At 41.1% G+C, this 20,564-nt stretch overlaps 2 protein-coding genes across 4 annotated transcripts in view; both read right to left on the bottom strand.

Annotated features, from left to right (window-relative positions):
* tspan5a (tetraspanin 5a) overlaps window positions 1-14,834 on the bottom strand; it is a 30,862-nt gene extending 16,028 nt beyond the window's left edge. For all 3 annotated transcript variants that reach the window (XM_041867965.2, XM_041867966.2, XM_041867967.2), the window contains exons 1-4: window positions 14,464-14,834; window positions 5,408-5,458; window positions 4,260-4,406; window positions 3,643-3,813 (exon numbers count right to left, since the gene is read on the bottom strand). In XM_041867965.2, the coding sequence (XP_041723899.1) occupies window positions 3,643-3,813; window positions 4,260-4,406; window positions 5,408-5,458; window positions 14,464-14,544 (450 nt within the window). In that variant the 5' untranslated portion in view covers window positions 14,545-14,834. The remainder of the gene's footprint in view (window positions 1-3,642; window positions 3,814-4,259; window positions 4,407-5,407; window positions 5,459-14,463) is intronic.
* A 761-nt stretch (window positions 14,835-15,595) lies between these two features.
* Window positions 15,596-19,857, bottom strand: LOC121554745 (bone morphogenetic protein 4). Its single transcript, XM_041868475.1, has 4 exons — window positions 19,463-19,857; window positions 18,463-19,117; window positions 17,598-17,684; window positions 15,596-15,875 (listed from the first exon to the last, which is right to left on the bottom strand). Exons 1-4 carry the CDS (start codon window positions 19,713-19,715, stop codon window positions 15,743-15,745), a joined length of 1,128 nt encoding a protein of 375 aa, XP_041724409.1. The 5' UTR covers window positions 19,716-19,857; the 3' UTR covers window positions 15,596-15,742.
* Window positions 19,858-20,564: the final 707 nt, after the last annotated feature.

Raw genomic sequence — 20,564 nt, 5'->3', positions numbered from 1 at the left:
AATTTAAAATGTAGATCTGTGCCTTTCTCAGAATGTTCTCTCAAAACAGTGTAAACTATCCAGCACATAACTGGACTGAAACATGTTGTGAACACATTTTCATTTCCTTTCACATACATCACAGCTTATGTTTTCTGCAAGTCATTGTCAAAAAAAGTTATTGTACTCCTCAACTCCCTCCTGTGAGAATCCAAGAATGTCTATATATGTATATATTTTTTTTAACTAGGCAAGTCAGTTAAGAACAATTTATTATTTACAATGACGGCCTACACCGGCAAAACCCGGACATCGCTGGGCCAATTGTGCGCCACCCTATGGGACTCCCAATCACAGCCGGTTGTTATACAGCCTGGAATCGAACCAGGGGGTCTGTAGTGACGCCTCAAGCACTGAGATGCAGTGCCTTAGACCACTACGCCACTCGGGAGCCCTATAGCATGGACCTTTAAGGAGTGTCTTCAGAATGTCTAAAGCTCCTGGTCTGCTAGTGATGAGTAAAAATTATTTGGGTAAGATCTTTTTACGCAACAGTTCCCCAGGAATATCTTCATGGGATCTTTTCTGGTTTGGGACATTGCTGGAAATTGCCGCAGCACAGAAAGAAACCTTCAACTCATCAAAACCCTCCAGGATGAAGAAGATCTTCTCTGGACGGGAGAGAATGTGTGGAATCACTGGCTTCAAGTCTGGGTTGCAGTTCAGTATAAGATCAGTGAGACTCACGTCAAGATTAATGAAATTTACCTGCTGGCACTTTCAGAGGAAGACATATTCAAAAACGGTCTGATCCAATCCAACATGATTTTCTGTGTGCTTGGCCTTGTAATAGAACAGTTCTTCTCCATATTGATCAGGTTCAAACAGTCTCTCTATGCTGGTGTTCTGACTGTTCATGGTCCTCAGGACATTCTGCAAGGCAGCTTATCTCCTGCACTTTCTCCCACTAGTTTCTGTGTTTCTGGACCATTGAGCGCTTTGTGTATCGTTTCCCAAGTAGCAACGTCTCTCCAATGCAGGAGTGATATTCTTGCACTGTGGAAAACTCAGACTTCCTCTGTTCCTGGTAATCATCCCTGACCAGGTCTGGGTTTTTCTCCATGATAAGCCAAGGATATTTCTCCTTTAGTATCCCATAAAATGCCTCCTTCTGGGTTGGACTGGACAGGGCAGAGTACAGCTCCCTCATTTGATCCTGGCTGGTTTTGGCCTTCTGGATCTTAGTGTAGGCCTCATCATTGATCCAATTTTGTGAGACCAGGGCATCTGCGAGGAGGTCTGCCCTGTGCTTTTCTAAAAACTGGACATCACTAGTTTTGGATCTTTTGATCTTGCCTTCTAAATCATCGTCTTTATGTGAGTGGTCATCCAAGAGTGTATCTAGTCATAATTGGCAACAAATACACGGTCAACAAACAAACTTTGTGTCCATAGAGAATATTGTTTCATATGCTCAGACAACTCTCTCGTTTGGTACAACACTTATAATGTTCAGACACCATAATGTGATGCCACAAGGCAGCCAAAAACGACATCCCACCAAAACAGGCAGACATTTCAGGTGGTCTTTTCAAACAGCTCTTACACTAAAAAGGCATTATCATAATTTTCACAACTTCACAGAATTATTCCAAACTCATAGTGTGGAAATATACAGTGCCTTCAGAAAGTATTCACACCTCTTGACTTTTTCCACATTTTGTTGTGTTACAGCCTGAGTTGGAAATTGATTAAATTAAGCTTTTGTGTACACACAATACCCTATAATGTCAAAGTGGAAAAATGTTTTTAGACATCTTTACAAATTAATAAATAATGAAAAGCTGAAATGGCTTGAGTCAATATGTATTCAACCCCTTTTTTATGGTAAGCCTAAATAAGTTCAGGAGTAGAAATGTGCTTAATAAGTCACATTATAAGTTGCATGGACTCACTCTGTGTGCAATAATACTAGTGTTTAACATGATTTTTGAATGACTACCTCATCTCTGTACCTCACACATACAATTATCTGTAAGGTCCCTCAGTCGAGTAGTGAATTTCAAACATAGATTCAACCACAAAGACCAGGGAGGTTTTCCAATGCCATTGTCCCTTTGAGCATGGTGAAGTTATTAATTACACTTTGGATGGTGTATCAATACACCCAGTCAATACAAAGATACAGGCGTCCTTCCTAACTCAGTTGCCGGAGAGGAAGGAAACCGCTTAGGGATTTCACCATGAGGCCAATGGTGACTTTAAAACAGTTTAATGGCTGTGATAGGAGAAAACTGAGGATGGATCAACAACATTGTAGTTACTCCACAATACTAACCTAAATGACAGAGTGAAAAGAAGGAAGCCTGTACAGAATAAAAATATTCCAAAACATGCATTCTGTTTGCAATAAGGCACTAAAGTAAAACTGCAAAAAATGTGGCAAAGAAATTAACTTTATGTCCTGAATACCAAGCATTATGTTTGGGGCAAATCAAATACAACACATCACTGAGTAACACTCTTTATATTTTCAAGCATGGTGGTGGATGCATCATGTTATCGGTATGCTTGTCATCGGAAAGGACTAGGGAGTGTTTTAGGATAAAAAGAAACAGAATAGAGATAAGCACAGGCAAAATCCTAGAGAAAAACCTGGTTCAGTCTGCTTTCCAACAGACACTGGAAGACAAATTCACCTTTCAGCAGTAACCTAAAACACAAGGCCAAATATACACTGTAGTTACTTACCAATACGATGTTGAATGTTCCTGAGTGGCCTTGTTACAGTTTTAACTTAATTCAGCTTGAAAATCTATGGCAAGACTTGAAAATGGTTGTCCATCAATGATCAACAACCAACTTGACAGAGCTTGAAGAATTTTAAAAAGAATAATGTGCAAATATTGTACAATCCAGGTGTGCAAAGCTCTTAAAGACTTACCCAGAAAGTCTCACAGCTGTAATCACTGCCAAAGGTGATTCTAACATGTATTGAATCAGGGGGTTGAATACTTATGTAATCAAAATATATTAGTGTTTTATTTTTCATAATTGTTTTTGAAATGTTAGAATTTTTCTTCCACTTTGACATTAGAGTATTTTGTGTAGATCGTTGACAAAAACAGGACAATTAATCCCACCTTGGATACTTTCTGAAAGCGCTGTATATAAAACACAGGAAAATCTCATTTTTGACTGCACTGGGCCTTTAAACATATTGTTCTGGGTGGTATGTATGCTATAGCAGATTGCAAATTTACCGCATTCCTGGATTGGGAGGAATATTGAAGATACTATGGGAGATTCTCATGTCGTGGATAAAAATATCATTTTCACGAAAATTGTTAAGAGCACTACACATCAGAGGAGTATCACCATCTATTGTAGGCCACCCTGCATTCCCTAGTTGCTATAGAAACATAGTATACGTTGCCAAGGCATCGGGAAGTATGAGTGGGGCAACCAGGCTCTATCGCTCTCTCACACGCCCACACACACACATGCTCCTACCGCCGCACCTTACATGACCAACTCTTCACCTCACTCAAACCAGAGCTTCTCCTCTGTAGTAACTACATTTTCATTTACACACACACACACACACACACACACACACACACACACACACACACACACAGACAATGATCTTCAAACGCTTACATATTCCTGAGTGAAGTCTATGAGGTTCTGGAGGTCGATGTCGTCACGATATGCCCGAATGTTGTTGTTGATGAAGAAGTTAAGCTGGTCCTTGATCCAGTCCTTGAAGACAAAGGCCAATACTCCAGCCGTCAGCTCCAGGAAGAAGATGATCCCCAGGAACACAGAGAACTGGAGCACAGGAACAGTGGGATAAAGAGAGGGGGAAATGGAAATAATCATACACAAAGCTAGGATTTAGTACTGAAGATTTTGTCCTGTGTTTCTCATTCCATTCCTGGGGAATCAACCTGCAGGCGGTGCACATATTTGTTTTAGCCCAGCACTAACACACCTGACTAATCAACTAGACAGAAGTGTTCTATAATAACTGATGTTTGAGACAGTACATGGTGGGATGGTTTCCCAGCCCCAGAAAAAGGCTACACATCATGGATTAAACATGTTGGACATAGCCGCAGGAAGTACGGGTGCTGAGTCTGGGGAGTGAGTGGGAGTTCAAGAGGGAGCCAATCATCTACATAGCACATATACATAAATGATGTATATACACACACACACATAGAAATGTGTATGTCTATGGGATCCAACTGGGAGTGAGAGAATTGTGGACGTACAAACTTGAGCAGGAAGGTGTTTTCCCTCAGCGCGCCGATGCAGCCGGCGAAGCCCAGGATAAACATGACCCCTCCCGTCACCAGGAAGAGCCAGACAGGGTCAAAGCCCCCCAGGTCTGTGATGGACGAGATGTTGGAGAGAACACCCTGGAGAGAGAGGGAAAGAAAGAGACAGTGTGTGTGTGTGTGTGTGTGTGTGTGTGTGTGTGTGTGTGTGTGTGTGTGTGTGTGTGTGTGTGTGTGAGAGAGTGAGAGAGAGAATACAATGTACCAGGGACCATTATCATTCTAAGGTTAACTCCCTAGTATACAGTATTTCAAGCTGTCAGCCTTGATATTCTTCTACCAGCTCCACCCTAGTAGCTTTCTGTACGAGGTAGATCCAGTCATTCTAATAAAAACAAACTATCTTTGTATTTCCCAAAAGCAACTCATGCACTTCCTCCTTACTGGTTTTGTGCGTCTTTACTGCTGTTTTGTTAAATATGTGCAACTCTAAAACTATCCTGTGATATTTCACCATTTAGTGTGTAATGGTGTGTGTCACTATGAGACACAATGCAAATGGTACCTGGGTTCATATGCATAAAGTGTCTCAGGAGTGCTGATCTAGGATCAGTTTTGCCTTCTAAACCATAATGAATTAAAGGGGACACCTAAACTGTATGCTTTCTATACCTGTGCATCCCTACTTCCTTGTCACCTGTGTGCCTACATACATGTGACCAGTGACCCCTGACCCAACAGCCCTCTAGTGTACAAATTAAGTGGAATATACATAGATAGACAAACTATAGACAACACAACAAACACATAAGACAAAATGGCTCCTACAAGGCCTGTATGTCAGAGGTAGACAGTGCCCTTATGGGTGCTTCTGTTGTTGTTTCCGTAATCATATTTTCACAAATGACTCAAAATACTCAAAGTTTGAGAACTTGGGCTGTCTTATATCAAAGATAATGCATGGAAGCATGCCATGTTGCTGGTCAGCAGGTGGTTTGCTACTCTTCCAGACACCAGAGAGGTAAATGACAAAGGGTGGAAAAAGACTGATTGTATATTGTACTTAAGTGAACATTTCTTTGTTTAATAAGACCTTATTTGATGTTCTTCCTGGGTCCTTATGTTACCCAGTCTCCACTCACCTTCTCATTCCATGCCCATAGTCCGATTCCAAGGAAGGCCACACCCAGCAACTGAAAGAGACCACAGACAGACAATATGTCACATTAATAATCACGCTACTGCATCATATACTGTTACAAACCTCAGAGAGACACAAAGAGGGTGAAACCACTCCTTCCTGCACTCAAGTTCACCTTTTTCAAAATGTATTATCTTTCAATTTCACGTTTGACACTTAAGAAGGTTTTTTCCACATCATGGGTCTCAGTGATGATCGTCAGTTACATAAACATACAACTCACATTACTTCACTTTCCAGTACTAGATTGCATGTTTTGACATCTTCAATTGCTTATTCTAAACAGGAGTCAAGGATTTAAAAAAAGCCGGAATGTACAATTCTCCCAAGGAATTTCCTCACTCAACTGGAATGTCTGCCCAGTCAGAATATTAACGGTTTGATTTCTGGGACAAAACTTTTATTCATAAACCCTTATCTAAAACCCTTATTCTGAAAAGCCAGGTTTGACCAATGAAATAGATTGACCTAACTAACTAACTTGGTGATAACATCTTAAACCGCTATCTCAGTTGAAAGGGAGAGACAAGTCTGAGGTGTCTGCCTGCCTGTCTGACAGTCTATCCACAAGTTTGTCTATTCTGTTTTTCTGCCTGCCTGTCTGTATGTCCGTCTGTCTGTCTAAGAGGAAGCTGTGTGGTGGAGGCCAGGCGTCTGGAAGCTGGCTGAATGTGGCGGACCATTTCCAAATGACAACAACAGAAAGTGAACGAGACAGGCTCAAGCTCTCCAACCTTCCAGCTCGGATTGAACAAGCCCTGTCAGTCAGCTCTGTGCAACTTTGCTGGCCCTATTTGTCACTGAATGACATGAACAAACGGCTGCATTTATACGCCAGCTACAGGGGACACTGAGACATTGGCAGAGCGGCCATTGCACCTCATCTGGCTGCAGTCTGGCACCGTTTGCAAACTATTATCCTGAACAGCACTGATCTCCTGTCAGTGCACCAGGGCTACTTCATGTGGTTGTAATACAGAGCTGTTGGCTAAGGTCTGAGATCAGAGGCCTAGGGGCGAGTATAAAGAGGGTGTGGCTAGATGAGCTGAGCTATAAATAAGAGCAGCACACCCCTAAACTTCGATCAGCCATTGTTAGATGATCAATGATACAAGTTCATTGTCACTCTGGAGAAGAATGACTGCAAGGTCATAACATGTAGGGTGATGGCCCAGTTTGGTCAGTGCTCTGCATATTTACTGTATGTGAGAGGCAGGGCCAGAATGAGCAGTCCTGTGTGTTCTGATGGCTGGGACACCCCAAGGGCTTGGATCAATAGGCTGCACTAACACGAGAGACAAGAGCTAAGCCTTGACAGCTGGGTGCTTGACATAGTCAATGCACACATACACACACGCATGCACACACATGCAAACACACACACACGCAAATCACAAAGGGAGTGATACACGTGCATGCACACACACAGTAATGTGGTAGCTTGATGTTCTCATAAAAACACAGAAATCGCAGCTGTGGCTAAAACAACACGTCAGAGTGATGGATAGTCCCGGTTAAAGCAACCCTCCTCCATCTCCATTCTGCCTACAGTGAGGTTGTTTGTCAACTGAGGGGTGGGTGTTGGCAAATGTAACGGCTCTGAGTTATTTGAATTCTACCTAAAGACAATGAGGGTGGTTTTGGGTAGCCTGGTCCCAGATCTGTTTGTGTTCCTGCCAACTCAATTGCTGTCAGTCAAGCCAAACATGACCATGAGTGACAGGGAGCTGGCACTCAGACTAGGTTTTGGGGGGTGATTACATCAATGTCCTGCAAAAAATGCTTGGTGATTCTTAGAACGGCCTAGCTACTAAGTTCCTTCTCCTTGATAACAATGCCTAAAGGCATCTGTTGTCGTGACGACAGAGAGCACTTCGACTTGTCATTCATCTCAGCGTGGCTCACAGTCACATTCAGTGTCTTCAGAAAGTATTCATCCCCCTTGACTTACTTCACATTTTATTGTGTTACAGCCTGAATTCAAATGGGTTAATAATAATAAAATAATAATATGCCATTTAGCAGACGCTTTTATCCAAAGCGACTTACAGTCGTGCGTGCATACATTTTTGTGTATGGGTGGTCCCGGGGATCGAACCCACTACCTTGGCGTTACAAGCGCCGTGCTCTACCAGCTGAGCTACAGAGGACCACGTTAAATATATTTTCTACACACAATACCCCATAATGACAAAGTTAAAACATGTTTTTAGAAATGTTTGCAAATGTGTTGAAAATGAAATACAGAAATATCTCATTTGCATAAGTATTCACACCCGTGGGGTCAATACTTTGTAGAAGCATCTTTGGCAGCGATTACAGCTGTGAGTCTTTCTGGGTAAGTCTCTAAGAGCTTTCCACACCTGGATAGTGCAACATTTGCCCATTATTCTTTTCAAAATTAATTGCTAGACAACCATTTTCAGGTCTTGCCATAGGTTTTCAAGTCAAAACTGTAATTCAGGAACATTCACTGTCTTCTTGGTAAGCAATTCAAGTGTAGATTTGGCCTTGTGTTTTAGGTTATTGTCCTACTGAAAGGTGAATTATTCGCTCAGTGGCTGGTGAAAAGCAGACAACCAGGTTTTCCTTTAGGATTTTGCCTGTGCTTAGCTCCATTCCGTTTATTTTTTATCCTGAAAAACTCCCCAGTCCTAAACGATTACAAGCATACCCATAACATGATGCAGCCATCAATATGCTTGAAAATATAGAGTGGTACTCAGTAATGTGTTGTATTGGATTCGCCCCAAACATAACTTTGTATTCAGGACAAAAGGTGAATTGCTTTGCACATTTTTTGCAGTTTTACTTTAGTGCCTTGTTGCAAACAAGATGCATGTTTTGGAATATTTGCATTCTGTACAGGCATCCTTCTTTTCCCTCTGTCAATTAGGTTAGTATTATGGAGTAACTACATATGTTGTTGATCCATCCTCAGTTTTCTCCTATCACAGCCATTAAACTCTGTAACTGTTTAAAGGCACCATTGGCCACATGGTGAAATCCTTGAGCGGATTCCTTCCTCTCCGGCACTTTTATTGGCTACAAGTTCAGAGACAATGGAGTCAAATGCGAGACTAGAAAGTAAGCTGTATTATCATACAGTGATATTATCCTACAGTGATATTATCCTACAGTGTGTGAACCAGAATTGTGAAGAGAATAATAGTGTTAGGCTAAATCTCAGGTTGTTAAATGCTGTATCAGAGGCAATATATGGCCGACACACACTGTGGATCATGTAGCCAAGATATGGTTGGTTTACTGTGCGTTTTGAAGCACCATCTGCGGATCTAGGGAAAAGAGAAAGTGTGTCTGGTCCTCTGGGTCCCATTTTGAATGTGTCCTCGTCAAGGGAAGAGAGAGCCATGATGAATAAAGTCACCCTAAATAAAGTAACCCTTGAGAGTAGGGTTGAACTGCATTCATGTCAGGTTATGGTTAATTGTCTGTATATCATTGAAATATGGATTATTGGTTACTTAGTACACAAACATATTAGCTATTTGTTTATGAACAGTATGAGAATTGTAACCATCACTATAATACATTCTCCATTCAGCCATTGAAAACAAGACAGGTGAAGCTTTGGTAGGAAAATGCAAACTGTACCTACGCCAGTTCTTTAATTCCCAGAGATTACACTGAATTTCAAAATGGGTGGCAAGACCTGGAAGCTTTCCAAAAACCATTAAACATTCAAATGTAGGTAACTAGACCTGACGATGCCCCCAAAGTCGGTCACTATGTAGGGACTATGGTGCCATTTGGGATGCAGAATACATTAGGTTACATACACAGATTCACACTCCTCGGTTGGACTGAGTGCATTACTTCAGAGATTATTCACAACCAGACAAATCCATATACTAAAACAAATCAAATTATATTTGTCACATGCGCTGAATACAACAAGTGTAGACTTTACCGGGAAATGCTTCCTTACGATCCCTTTCCCAACAATGCAGTTGAAAAGTATGAAAATGAACAAATAGATAAAGAAAATAGTAACACAATAAAATAACAATAACGAGGCTATATACAGGCTATATACAAGGAGTACCACCGGTACAGAGTATGTGTACTGGGGTACGAGGTAGTTGCGGAGTGATTGATTGAGGTTATATGTACATGTAGGTTTGGTTAGGTGATTGATTGAGGTTATATGTACATGTAGGTTTGGTTAGGTGATTGATTGAGGTTATATGTACATGTAGGTTTGGTTAGGTGATTGATTGAGGTTATATGTACATGTAGGTTTGGTTAGGTGATTGATTGAGGTTATATGTACATGTAGGTTTGGTTAGGTGATTGATTGAGGTTATATGTACATGTAGGTTTGGTTAGGGGATTGATTGAGGTTATATGTACATGTAGGTTTGGTTAGGTGATTGAGGTTATATATACATGTAGGTTTGGTTAGGTGATTGATTGAGGTTATATGTACATGTAGGTTTGGTTAGGTGATTGATTGAAGTTAATGTAGGTAGGGGGTGAAAACAGAAAGTCCGGGTAGACGTTTAATTAACTGTTCAGCAGTCATTGCTTTGGGGTAGAAGTTGTTCAGGAGCCTTTTAGTCCCAGACTTGGCGCTCCGGTACCGCTTGCCGTGCGGTAGCGGAAAGAACAGTCTGTGACTTGGCTGGAGTCTTGGACAATTTTTAGGGCCTTCCACTGACACTGCCTGGTATAGAGGTCCTGGATGACAGGGAGCTCGGCCACAGTGACATACTGGGCCGTACGCACTACCCTCTGCCGAGCAGTTGCCATACCAAGCAGTGATGCAGCCAGTCAAGATGCTCTCAATGGTGCAGCTGTATAACTTTTTGAGGATCTGAGGGCCCATGCCAAATCTTTCAAATCAACACAGTCAGATACTGGAGAAGAACTGATTAAAAATGTAATATCTCCACTGGCCAGAGGATCATCTGAACTCTAAACTCACAACTGTAGTGATAGGGTAAAGAGATGAGGAGGATTATCATACTGTATAACGCTATAGTCATAATTCACCCTCTCCTCTTTATGTCCATACAGATTTAACACATTTAACGTGATGTGACGATGACAAATCACAACCCAAACCCTCTGGTTTCCATGGTTTTTGTTTTGTAAGGACTCATCAGACACTGTGAGGTCCTCCAGACTTTGGTCCCAGACGGACCCCCAGAGAGAAGACTATTACAAAAATAACCCAAACAATGTTTCTCCTGGCTGCCATTCTGTTGCTATAGCTGTGTCCAAAACCTTTATTTATCCACTGGCCTTTAATTCATTACAGCTCCATGAGAACTTTCTGCAATGTTGATACGATGCTGACACAAATGTGCGAAAGTCTGCAAATATTACCTTCCAATGTCAGATAAAATGACAATTCTTTGGGTTATAAATTATCGTTTTAAAAGTGGTTGATAGTGATTTTAGTGAGTTAGGCCTACTATTTTTAAAGAATGTGTTTAACTGGCCATGGCATGGATGTGTGGCTTCAATGACAAAGATAAACTTCGTTCTTAATAGAATATGGCAGAAAGTTTAAGGCTGATACTACAATCATGATCCCATTGAAAATTCAGCAATAAATTATTGACGCAACCTCTCTTCAGTGGCACTAGCTCCATTTATAAATCTGATATCATAAGCTCTTCTACACAATGCACTGTACCCTCCAAAAGACATTTAAGATATAGTTGTGTAGTTTATCAAAGCCCTCTCACACGGATCTTGGCTATATCGTTACATCTTGAAGACAACGGCCACGGGAAAGGGGTTCGCACATGCAAACCAATGTAGCTTAGTTGGTAGAGCATGGCGTTTGCAACGTCAGGGTTGTGGGTTCGATTCACACAGGGGGTATAATTTTTTAAATAATAATAATAATGTATGCACTAACTAACTGTAAGTCGCTCTGGATAAGAGCGTCTGCTAAATGACTAAAATGTAAATGTAATCTCTATGGTCCTAGCTTGCTTTATCGTAGCATCAGAGATGTTACTGGCATTAGGCATTACCCATAAAGACCTTAAATCTTCACCAGCATCCCCAGTAATCTCAATATCTGTACCAGCTTTACCACAAATAGGCTATCAAAAGTAGATTATAGTACAGAATGCATACCATGCCAGCTACATGGCTAGAACCATTGTAAATCAGGCTCTTGCAGCTCCATCACTTACAACCACAATAACCCTCAAACCATTAGCAGACCACTGGCTCTCACGGTCATGGACATGGTCAATGGCACTGAAAGCAGACAATGTCGAATGGGACAGACTTTAGGAGGGAGGTCAGAGAGAGGGGTTGAAGGGAACAAAGGCGATGGAGGCCGTTGAATGGGATTACATTAGCATTGAATTGACCACGCAACCAATTCTGCCAAACTCCTGCGAGCCAGAATAAGACTTTAGAGAGTCACATGACCTGGACGTAATCCTAATGGGGAAAACTCTCCTTAGTCACCTATTCCCCGTCCAAAACCATACAGAGCCAAAAGAAGAAAAAAGCATAATAGGAAGACTTGTTTTTCAGAGATAGGCTTATTATATAAAATTGTCCTTGTTATTGACTTTGTCCCTCTGGAAATGACCATTAAGCTCTGGCTCATGCATTTCTCTAACAGGGCAGTTGAAACTAAAGGGGAATAAGAAACACAGACATGAGTCCAAAACATGTTCTCCCAACAATAGAGAGGTGTATTTAGAAAATTACCTATTTTACCAGCTACTTGGTATCATATTATGAGCTCTCCCTGTCTGAGATGAAGTCACTACAATCAATAGTATAGGTTCACAGTAGATTTGAGACAATTCACTAATTGGCCTAGTCACAATAAGATTAGGTGTGTAGGCTAAGTGTTAGGTAAACAATAAGCTGTCTTGGAATGGACATTCATTAGGCCAGGCCTACTTTTCACAAGGAAGAACTGAGTGGGAATTGAGTAGACATAACCCACTATGCATAGTCCAAGGCCAACGTCTTTTGGATATATATATATTTTTTTTTTTACCTGTCCAGACCAGCCATCCTTTTTTGGTCTTCTTTGGTGCATCTGGACCGGCCTTGATTTCACAGTCCATGGACATTGATTTTTTGTCCGGTCTTGACCAATTCTGAACCAATCATAGACGTCTATGTTTGGTTCAGAGTCGGTCCGGTCCGGCCTTGAATTGGCCAAACATAAACGTCTATATTTGGTTTAGATTTGGTCCAGTCCGGACCAGACCAAATCTGAACCAATCATAGACATTATGTTTCACAAGTTTGGACAGCAAAGCACAGTACAGTAGAGCACAGCAGAGTACAGTACAGTATAGTACAGTAAAGAAAAGTAGAGTGTAGTACAATACAGTAGAGTATAGTATAATGTACTGTATTGTACCCTACTTTACTCTAATGTACTCTACTGGACTGTTCTCTACTAAATTAAACTGTACAGTACTCTACTGTACTCTACTGAATACAAATATTCTGTACTGTATCGTACCGTACTGTACTGTACTGAGCTGTGCCATACTCTATTGTGCTGTTCAAACTAATGAAATATAGCCTAGATGTCTATGATTCAATCAGATTCGGTCTAGTCCAGACTGACCAAATGTGTACTTGTTTGGGAGCGGAGCTCATTAGAATAATATGCTTTGCATGTGTTTATTTTTTACATTTACATTTTGGTGATTCAACAGATGCTGTTAATCAGAGCGACTTACAGTCAATGCATTCAATTAGGGTAGATAAACAACAACAGATCACAGTCTTAGCAAGAAAAAAAAAAGTTTAACCGTTACTGAGAATGTTATTGTAGTTGAAGTGGACTGTTGGTTTATTTAGTAGGACTACTTTGAACATTATCACTGCCAGTTTTAAAGCTTTTGTAAAAGCTAACATAAGTGCATGTGACAGATGGCAGCAGTGGTGTAAAGTATTTAAGTAAAAATACTTGAAAGTACTACTTAAGTAGTTTTAGGGGTATCTTTACTTTACTATTTATATTTTTGACAACGTTTACTTCACTACCTTTGCTTAATATAAGGAATTTGAAATGATTTATACTTTTACTTTTGATACTTAAATATATTTTAGCGATTACATTTACTTTTGACACTTAAGTATATTTAAAACCAAATACTTTAAGACTTTTACTAAAGTAGGATTTTACTGGGTGACTTTCACTTTTACTTGAGTCGTTTTCTATTAAGGTATCTTTACTTTTACTCAAGTATGACAATTGGGTACTTTTTCCACCACTGGATGGCAGCAATAATAAATATTCTATACTGCAATCTTTCCTATATTAAATGGATTCATTGAGAATGTACAGTATGTACCATTGAAATTGGGCCATAGAATAAATTACTGAAAAATATGTATGTACCCAAAAACGTCTGGAAAATACGTATTTTTCAAAGATGCAACTTCAACGTCTGGATAATACGTCTTTTAGTCATTTTTTCACGTCATTTTGCTTACTGGGAATGTAGTCCGATGACGGTAATAAATAGGGCATAATTATGTTTATGGCCCCATTTGCATGTGAAGAAAAACGTTTCACGTGTCATGTGAGTTGGTCCCGACAAACGAGGACAGAAAGCGGATTACCGGGGGCAGTGGAGACTGGAAATAAAAAAGTGCTCTGAGTAAGAGTCTATGTGAAGGCTATTGTGAATGTCAACAAACCTAAATAAGCAAGGTAAAAAGAGCTTGAAATGCATGCCAACACAAACAAAGTGGTTTGCTGCTATTCACAAATCGAAAGATCACGTTATCATTTATAATAGGTTTTAACAGACTATTATTTAATACATCAATAGACCTACAGCTTGTGAAGCATCTTGGTCGTAAAATCATCAAGGGAATATAATTCACAATAATTAGGCTATTATAATATCACTTAAGCCAGTTCCTCTAGCTGGGCCTACAGTTTAAAATAGATTGCAGATTCAAAATTGCCCAATGAAAGACAATAAGAGAGACAAATAGCAAGAAGAAAAACACACTTACCCAAAATATTATGTTAAATCCAAAAATAAAATATTTGATGCAGCAACTGACTTCATGGCCTTTAAAATGTTTTCCTGACATACTTGAATTTCATACAGTAGGCTTCATAGACCGATAAATATACCGGATCATAGGCTCGCAGGCGGCAGGTTCAGCGCTTGGCGATCCAATTCTTGCAACTTGCTGCCTGCTCGCTTCATCCAAATAAAATAAACATACTGTAGCCTATCCCTCGACACAGATGTCACCCTGATAATACAAGTAGAATAATGCACAATCTAACACTGTAAATAACAAACAAACGTCAACCTATTCCCTCTGCATTTACTTCTAACGGAACCTCCCGGTTGTCACCGAACAAATCGGATCATCGTTCCCCCACAGTTATGGCTGCGTTTTTAAAGGACTACAGCTGCAACCAATCAGATGTTTGGCTGTTAAGTAGTGGGCTGTACTTCCTCTTCCTGCCCAATCCCAGCTTGACCCCTAGGTAGCCTAGTTGTTAATAGCATTGTGCCAATAACCGAAAGGTCGTTGGTTCGAATCCCTGAGCCAGCAAGGTGAAGAAATCTGCCGTTCTGCCCTTAAGCAAGGAAGTGAACAACCAACAACTGCTCCTCGGGCCGCGATTTTTTAAAAATCCCTGGTTTACACTTGACATTTGATAGCTGGGATTTTGTACATATTTGCTTACACTTATCAAATCTTTTCAGATATCTTCAAGTGCTTCGGAGGTAAGGGCTACGGGTTAATTTGGTATTGGATGTCAATCTGTGGCTCACTAGCTCTATGGGAGGAAAGGCTAAATTCCAAATCAACCCCAACCCTGCTCTGAGCCCCAAACCCTACAAGCACCGTTGTAGATCTGAAAGGATCAGGTACAATATGTAAATTAGCCTATAATGTAGGATACATCGGTAAGAAACTGTTTTGCTGCACTTCCAAATGACAAGTCCTATAAAAAAAAGCCTGTCAGTGAAATGTATTCAATTGATTCTTTATTCTAATGCTTGTATTGGATGGACTAAAAGCTCTTGATTGTAACACATGTAGTAAACAGGAGAAAATTTTTCAAGTGTATTTTTAATTCACCCACCACACCAGAACATACAGTCTATCAACCCTCGTTCATAGATTCTTCGGAACATAAAATGACCCTAATCCTTTTCACCCTGGTCTACTAGCTGGTCTACTAGCCGGTCTCCTACTTCAGATTCAATAAGCAATTTCGCCCTCCAGTGTCTAGGATGGGTAAATACTGTATGTGGGGGAGCTGGTTTCAATGCTTAGCCTGTGGCTGGCATATGCAGCTCTCTGCCCTTGCATCTCTAAACTTCTGGACGATGACGTCATCTGTTTCACTCCTATACATCACCGTGAGAGATGACAGCTCCAGTGGAACACAGTTGGAGCTGAAATTGAAGGAAACTCAATATTACAACTACAGTAATGTTGTTGTAGGGTCGCAAAATTCCTGTAACTTTCCCAAAATATCAAGGTTTTCCAGAAATCCCGGTTGGAAGAGTCCCAGAATCAGGAGAGAATAAGCAGGAAATCGGGGATCCTCCATCCGGTTTTCTGGAAAACCTGGGAATTTTGGGAAAGTTACCAGAGTTTTGCAACCCTAATTACAACAATCCTACAGAATAATATAGTCCTAGTGGATATGGAACTACACAAAGTGGATGTCGATTCTGCCCTACAAAGGCAAGACACATTAACTACGGCAGCAGTGAAAGTGAGAAAAATTGCTTTAAAGTTTTTTTGCTAGCCAGCCAATTATGTTGTAGGTAGATAAGGGATAATGCACTGATGTATCATCTTATTATCAATCAATTTTTATGCACATCAACCATACATTTACATTTTACATTTTAGTCATTTAGCAGACGCTCTTATCCAGAGCGACTTACAGGAGCAATTAGGGTTAAGTGCCTTGCTCAAGGGCACATTTACGTCATTTAGCAGACGCTCCTATCCAGAGCGACTCACAAATTGGTGCATTCACCCTATAGCCAGTGGGATAACCACTTTACAATTTTTTTTGGGGGGGTAGAAGGATTACTTTATCCTATCCCAGGTATTCCTTAAAGAGGTGGGGTTTACCATGACCACTGATTTGACCCATGACCCCTAAAATGCAGATACTGCCCGCTGTCTTTGTATGACCTTAAACAACTATATGGGTCATGCAAAGGCAAAGTGCAGTATCTTCAATCTAAATGTGTTTATTCAACTCTGTTGTTTTCTGTTTGATGGAAACAGCTTGAGTGTTCTAACTACATTCCAACTGTATTTAATGGTGTTATGTAGTTGTATTTTCATGTTTTGAATGTTATATTGTAGTAACCCTCAAGCATTTTTCCACCATAAGGTAAGGAATATTTCATCACGCAGAACATTTATACTTTAAAAAGATATATCTACAATCTAAATGTGTTTATCCAATTTTCTTGTTGTCTTTCTATTTGACTTTGTATGGTCATTTATTTGACTTATGGGTCATAGGTCAAATCAGTGGTCATGGTTGATACGTGGTCCTCTGTAGCTCAATTGGTAGAGCATGGTGCTTGTAACGCCAGGGTAGTGGGTTCGATCCCCGGGACCACCCATACGTAAAAATGTATGCACACATGACTGTAAGTCGCTTTGGATAAAAGCGTCTGCTAAATGGCATATTATATGCATAAAACATTACTTCATAATAAGATGATAAATCAGTGCATTATCACTTATCTACCTACAATATATACTGTATTTGTCTTTAAAGCCATGTTTCACTGTTTCCATAGTTACTGGTCTTTACCTTTGCATGACAGAGCGGGTAACTGCAGTCAAAACATGGTGAAACAAAGCCAAAGTGCAGTAACTTCAGTTACTGCTGTTTTACTTGGATTTTGTAGTTACTGCAAATTTCAAACTCAATTTTCTCTGAAACAGAACATAATTGAACCAGGACACTGTCACAAGATAAAACAGATACTACAAAGCCTGATTTCAGTCTTAACCAAATTTTGACCGAAAGTGTAGTTACTGCATTTTGCCTTTGTAGGGCAGTATTGTCTACATATAGCTACACAAGGGCTACCACAGTATCTATAGTGCATAGTGGATATCGAGTTCTCAACACATACCTATTGACTGATCTCTCCTCAGTCTGTCTTTTCCTCGTTCTAAATCCTTCTATGGACACTCCTGAATTCCCAATGTGGCAGGTACCACTGAAATGGGATAACACTCTGATTATAAACACAACAAAGGTTCTGCATTGGATGATCACTTCACTACCCAGTCAGCAAGCAAATCTGGCTGCAATGACATCATAACTTGGGTAGTTAAGTCATCATTTGTCACCCTTAGATAAAACAATATTGTGATGCTGTATGCCTCGCTCATAATGACATCGACATATCGATATTGTTATGATATGACCGATATCAATGTGGTATTGAATTATCGATATCGGCACTCACCACTGTAATAACAACAATTACAGTGAGCTCCAAAAGTATTGGGACAGTGACACATATTGTTATTGTTTTGGCTCTGTACTCCAGCACTTTGGATTTGAAATGATACAATGACTATGAGGTTAAAGTGCAGACTGTCATCCTTATTGGGTGAACTGTTTAGAAACTACAGCACTTTTTGTGCATAGTCCCCCCATTTTAGGGGACCAACATTTTTTTGAGTCACAGGCTTAATGTAGTCACTGCGTACTAGGAATACTTAATCTTTACTACTTTAATAAACATATAAGTGAATTTGTCCCAATACTTTTGGTCCCCTAAAATGGGAGGACTATGTCCAAAAAGTGCTGTAATTTCTAAACGGTTAACCCGATATGGATGAAAATACCCTCAAATTAAAGCTGACAGTCTGCACTTTAACTTCATAGTCATTGTATCAAGTGCTGGAGTACAGAGCCAAAACAACAACAAAATGTGTCACTGTCCCAATATTCCTGGAGCTCACTCTATGTTTGTGTGACGTTCCCACCTGCAGAAGGTAGCATTGAACCCTGACGGCTGTAGGATCCAGTTTGCCAGATTGCCCTTGTTGAAGTCAACATAGCGGTGATGGAGCCGACACTGTGGGTCAGGGGTGGCATCAAAGCGACGACGCTTGTAGCCGTTTCGTTTGGCCAGGAAGAGGCTCCTCCTCTCGTGGCTCCTCATGCGGCAGTGCTGGCGCTGTCTGCGCTCAGGCCGGAGCCCATTGGTGGCAGCCGTCGTCTGGTGGCGAAGCGGCCTAGCCCGGTACACCACCAGCAGGGGCTCGCTGAGGGAGCCGCCCCCCAGGCAGTAGAGGCTCTGGGTCAGGGCCTCATGAAGCACCAGGCTCCCACTCTCGTCCGTGTAGCGCAGCTGGAAGCCCACCACGTCCAGAGGCTTGGAGGAGAACATGAAGGGGGACACGTCAAACACGTCGTAGCCAGACAGGGGTAGCTGATCCAGGGTCAGGATCCTCTCCTCGAGGGGAGGGCTCACGCTCAGGCCACTCGCCCCCCTGGTCAGGCTGTGCAGGGCCACCGTGACACTGAGGGGGTTGGGGTGGAGGGTCTTGCGGAGCAGGACGAGCTCAGCCACGGCCATGGAAGGCTTCAGGTGGGAGACGTTGAACCAGATCCATCCTGCGGGGGCATGCAGTGGGCCTGCTTGGTCCAAGGAACATAAAGAGAGACAATGTTAATCAATCTAGTTGATTGCATCCAAAGTTGGCCCACAGCACAGAACACATAAACAGCCCACATAGACATGATGTTGCTGGAACAAAACACAGGCATCAATTAACAACATCACATACACAACTTTCCTTGGACAACTATGGTATAATAAAGCTGATATTAGCTAACTGCGAACTATAACTATTTTCAGGACTAACAGGAATTTCACTAGCTAATAAGACATCAAACATATTGCTAAAATTCCATATTAGGACCAATCCATGTTAGGAAACATCTTATTTACTGTATAACGGTTTCAAGTTAGGCTCCTACCCAGGACACTCCGAAAACTCTGCACCAGTGTTCCATCGGAGCTTCCCAAGTCTCGGGCCTCTTGTGTGTCCAGAAGTTGATAGACCTGTCTCATGTAGGGGTGTGGTTTGGCCTGATGTGGTGCAGACAGCTTATTGATGTGCAGCATCTCCAGAATGGCTTTGCCCAATTCCTTATTCTCCTCAATGGCACCTTCCAAGTCATCTGTGAGCAATAAGCCCCAGGCACAATTCAACAGGAGAAGGAACAACATGACATGTAAGCACCTCAAACAGGCAGCTCAACAATCAAACCTTGTATTCAGCGGTAGGCTAATCCACCTAAAAGGCCAATTTGAACCTTTGATTTAAAAAAAATCTTCCAATTTCACAAACAGACTTTGGGGATGAACCGATGTCTTATCGTCCTCTTGTCTGATCCCAGAATGGTGAGAAACGGTCAAGCCTCAATCTCATGCCCCAGAAGGACAGAAAGGACCGAAAGGCGGGTCGTTCACTAATTGGGTTGTTAGAACTCCAGGAACCGTCAGAACTTTGTGAAAGCAATTAGGGATCACACAGAGAACCTCTGGAATGTCACACTCCATTTGACAAGCATCATTATAGTGACTGTTTCTGCAATGGGGGCTGAGTACAACATTGTTCCCCCGTTTAGTTTTGGAATTAAAAAGCACTGAGATTTTCAGTTGCTGCTGATGTAAAATTATGATAAAATGTTTTATACCGTATAATTTTGTTCTAGAGACTGAATGATTTTTTTGCAGCAGAATGGGTTGCATAAGTTGTCAGATAACCTAACCAGAATATAGTTTTAGTCCACCCTAAAAACGGTGGGAACGTTCCACAGAAAGTGCAAGGCATTATTGTAAGGGTCAACAAGCACTTTACATGCGATGCCTGAATTGATGTTTTAAATGGTCAGACTTTGCCCTTGCTCCACAAAATATAACTACAGTAAGAACAAAAGCTGTTCGAAGAAGATGCATGTTTTTTTTATGAAACAATATGAAATACTTTACAGTTGGACAGGCAGTCAAGGCCCCCATTGGAGCCCTTTAAGCAGTCTAGCCAAATCATATTTTTACAGACTACTCAATCAATCA

This window comes from Coregonus clupeaformis, chromosome 39 (assembly GCF_020615455.1).
Source record: "Coregonus clupeaformis isolate EN_2021a chromosome 39, ASM2061545v1, whole genome shotgun sequence".
NCBI lineage: Eukaryota > Metazoa > Chordata > Actinopteri > Salmoniformes > Salmonidae > Coregonus > Coregonus clupeaformis.
This window is presented reverse-complemented; position numbering and strand designations above follow the sequence as displayed.

Coding starts and splice junctions, on each gene's coding strand:
- LOC121554745 (XM_041868475.1), bottom strand. CDS start 19,715: ATGTTGTTCCTTCTCCTGTTGAATTGTGCCTGGGGCTTATTGCTCACA. Junction 17,685..18,462: donor TTCAATGCTACCTTCTGCAG/GTGGGAACGTCA, acceptor ATCCCATTTCAG/TGGTACCTGCCACATTGGGA. Junction 15,876..17,597: donor GAGGAGAGATCAGTCAATAG/GTATGTGTTGAG, acceptor CTTCAATTTCAG/CTCCAACTGTGTTCCACTGG.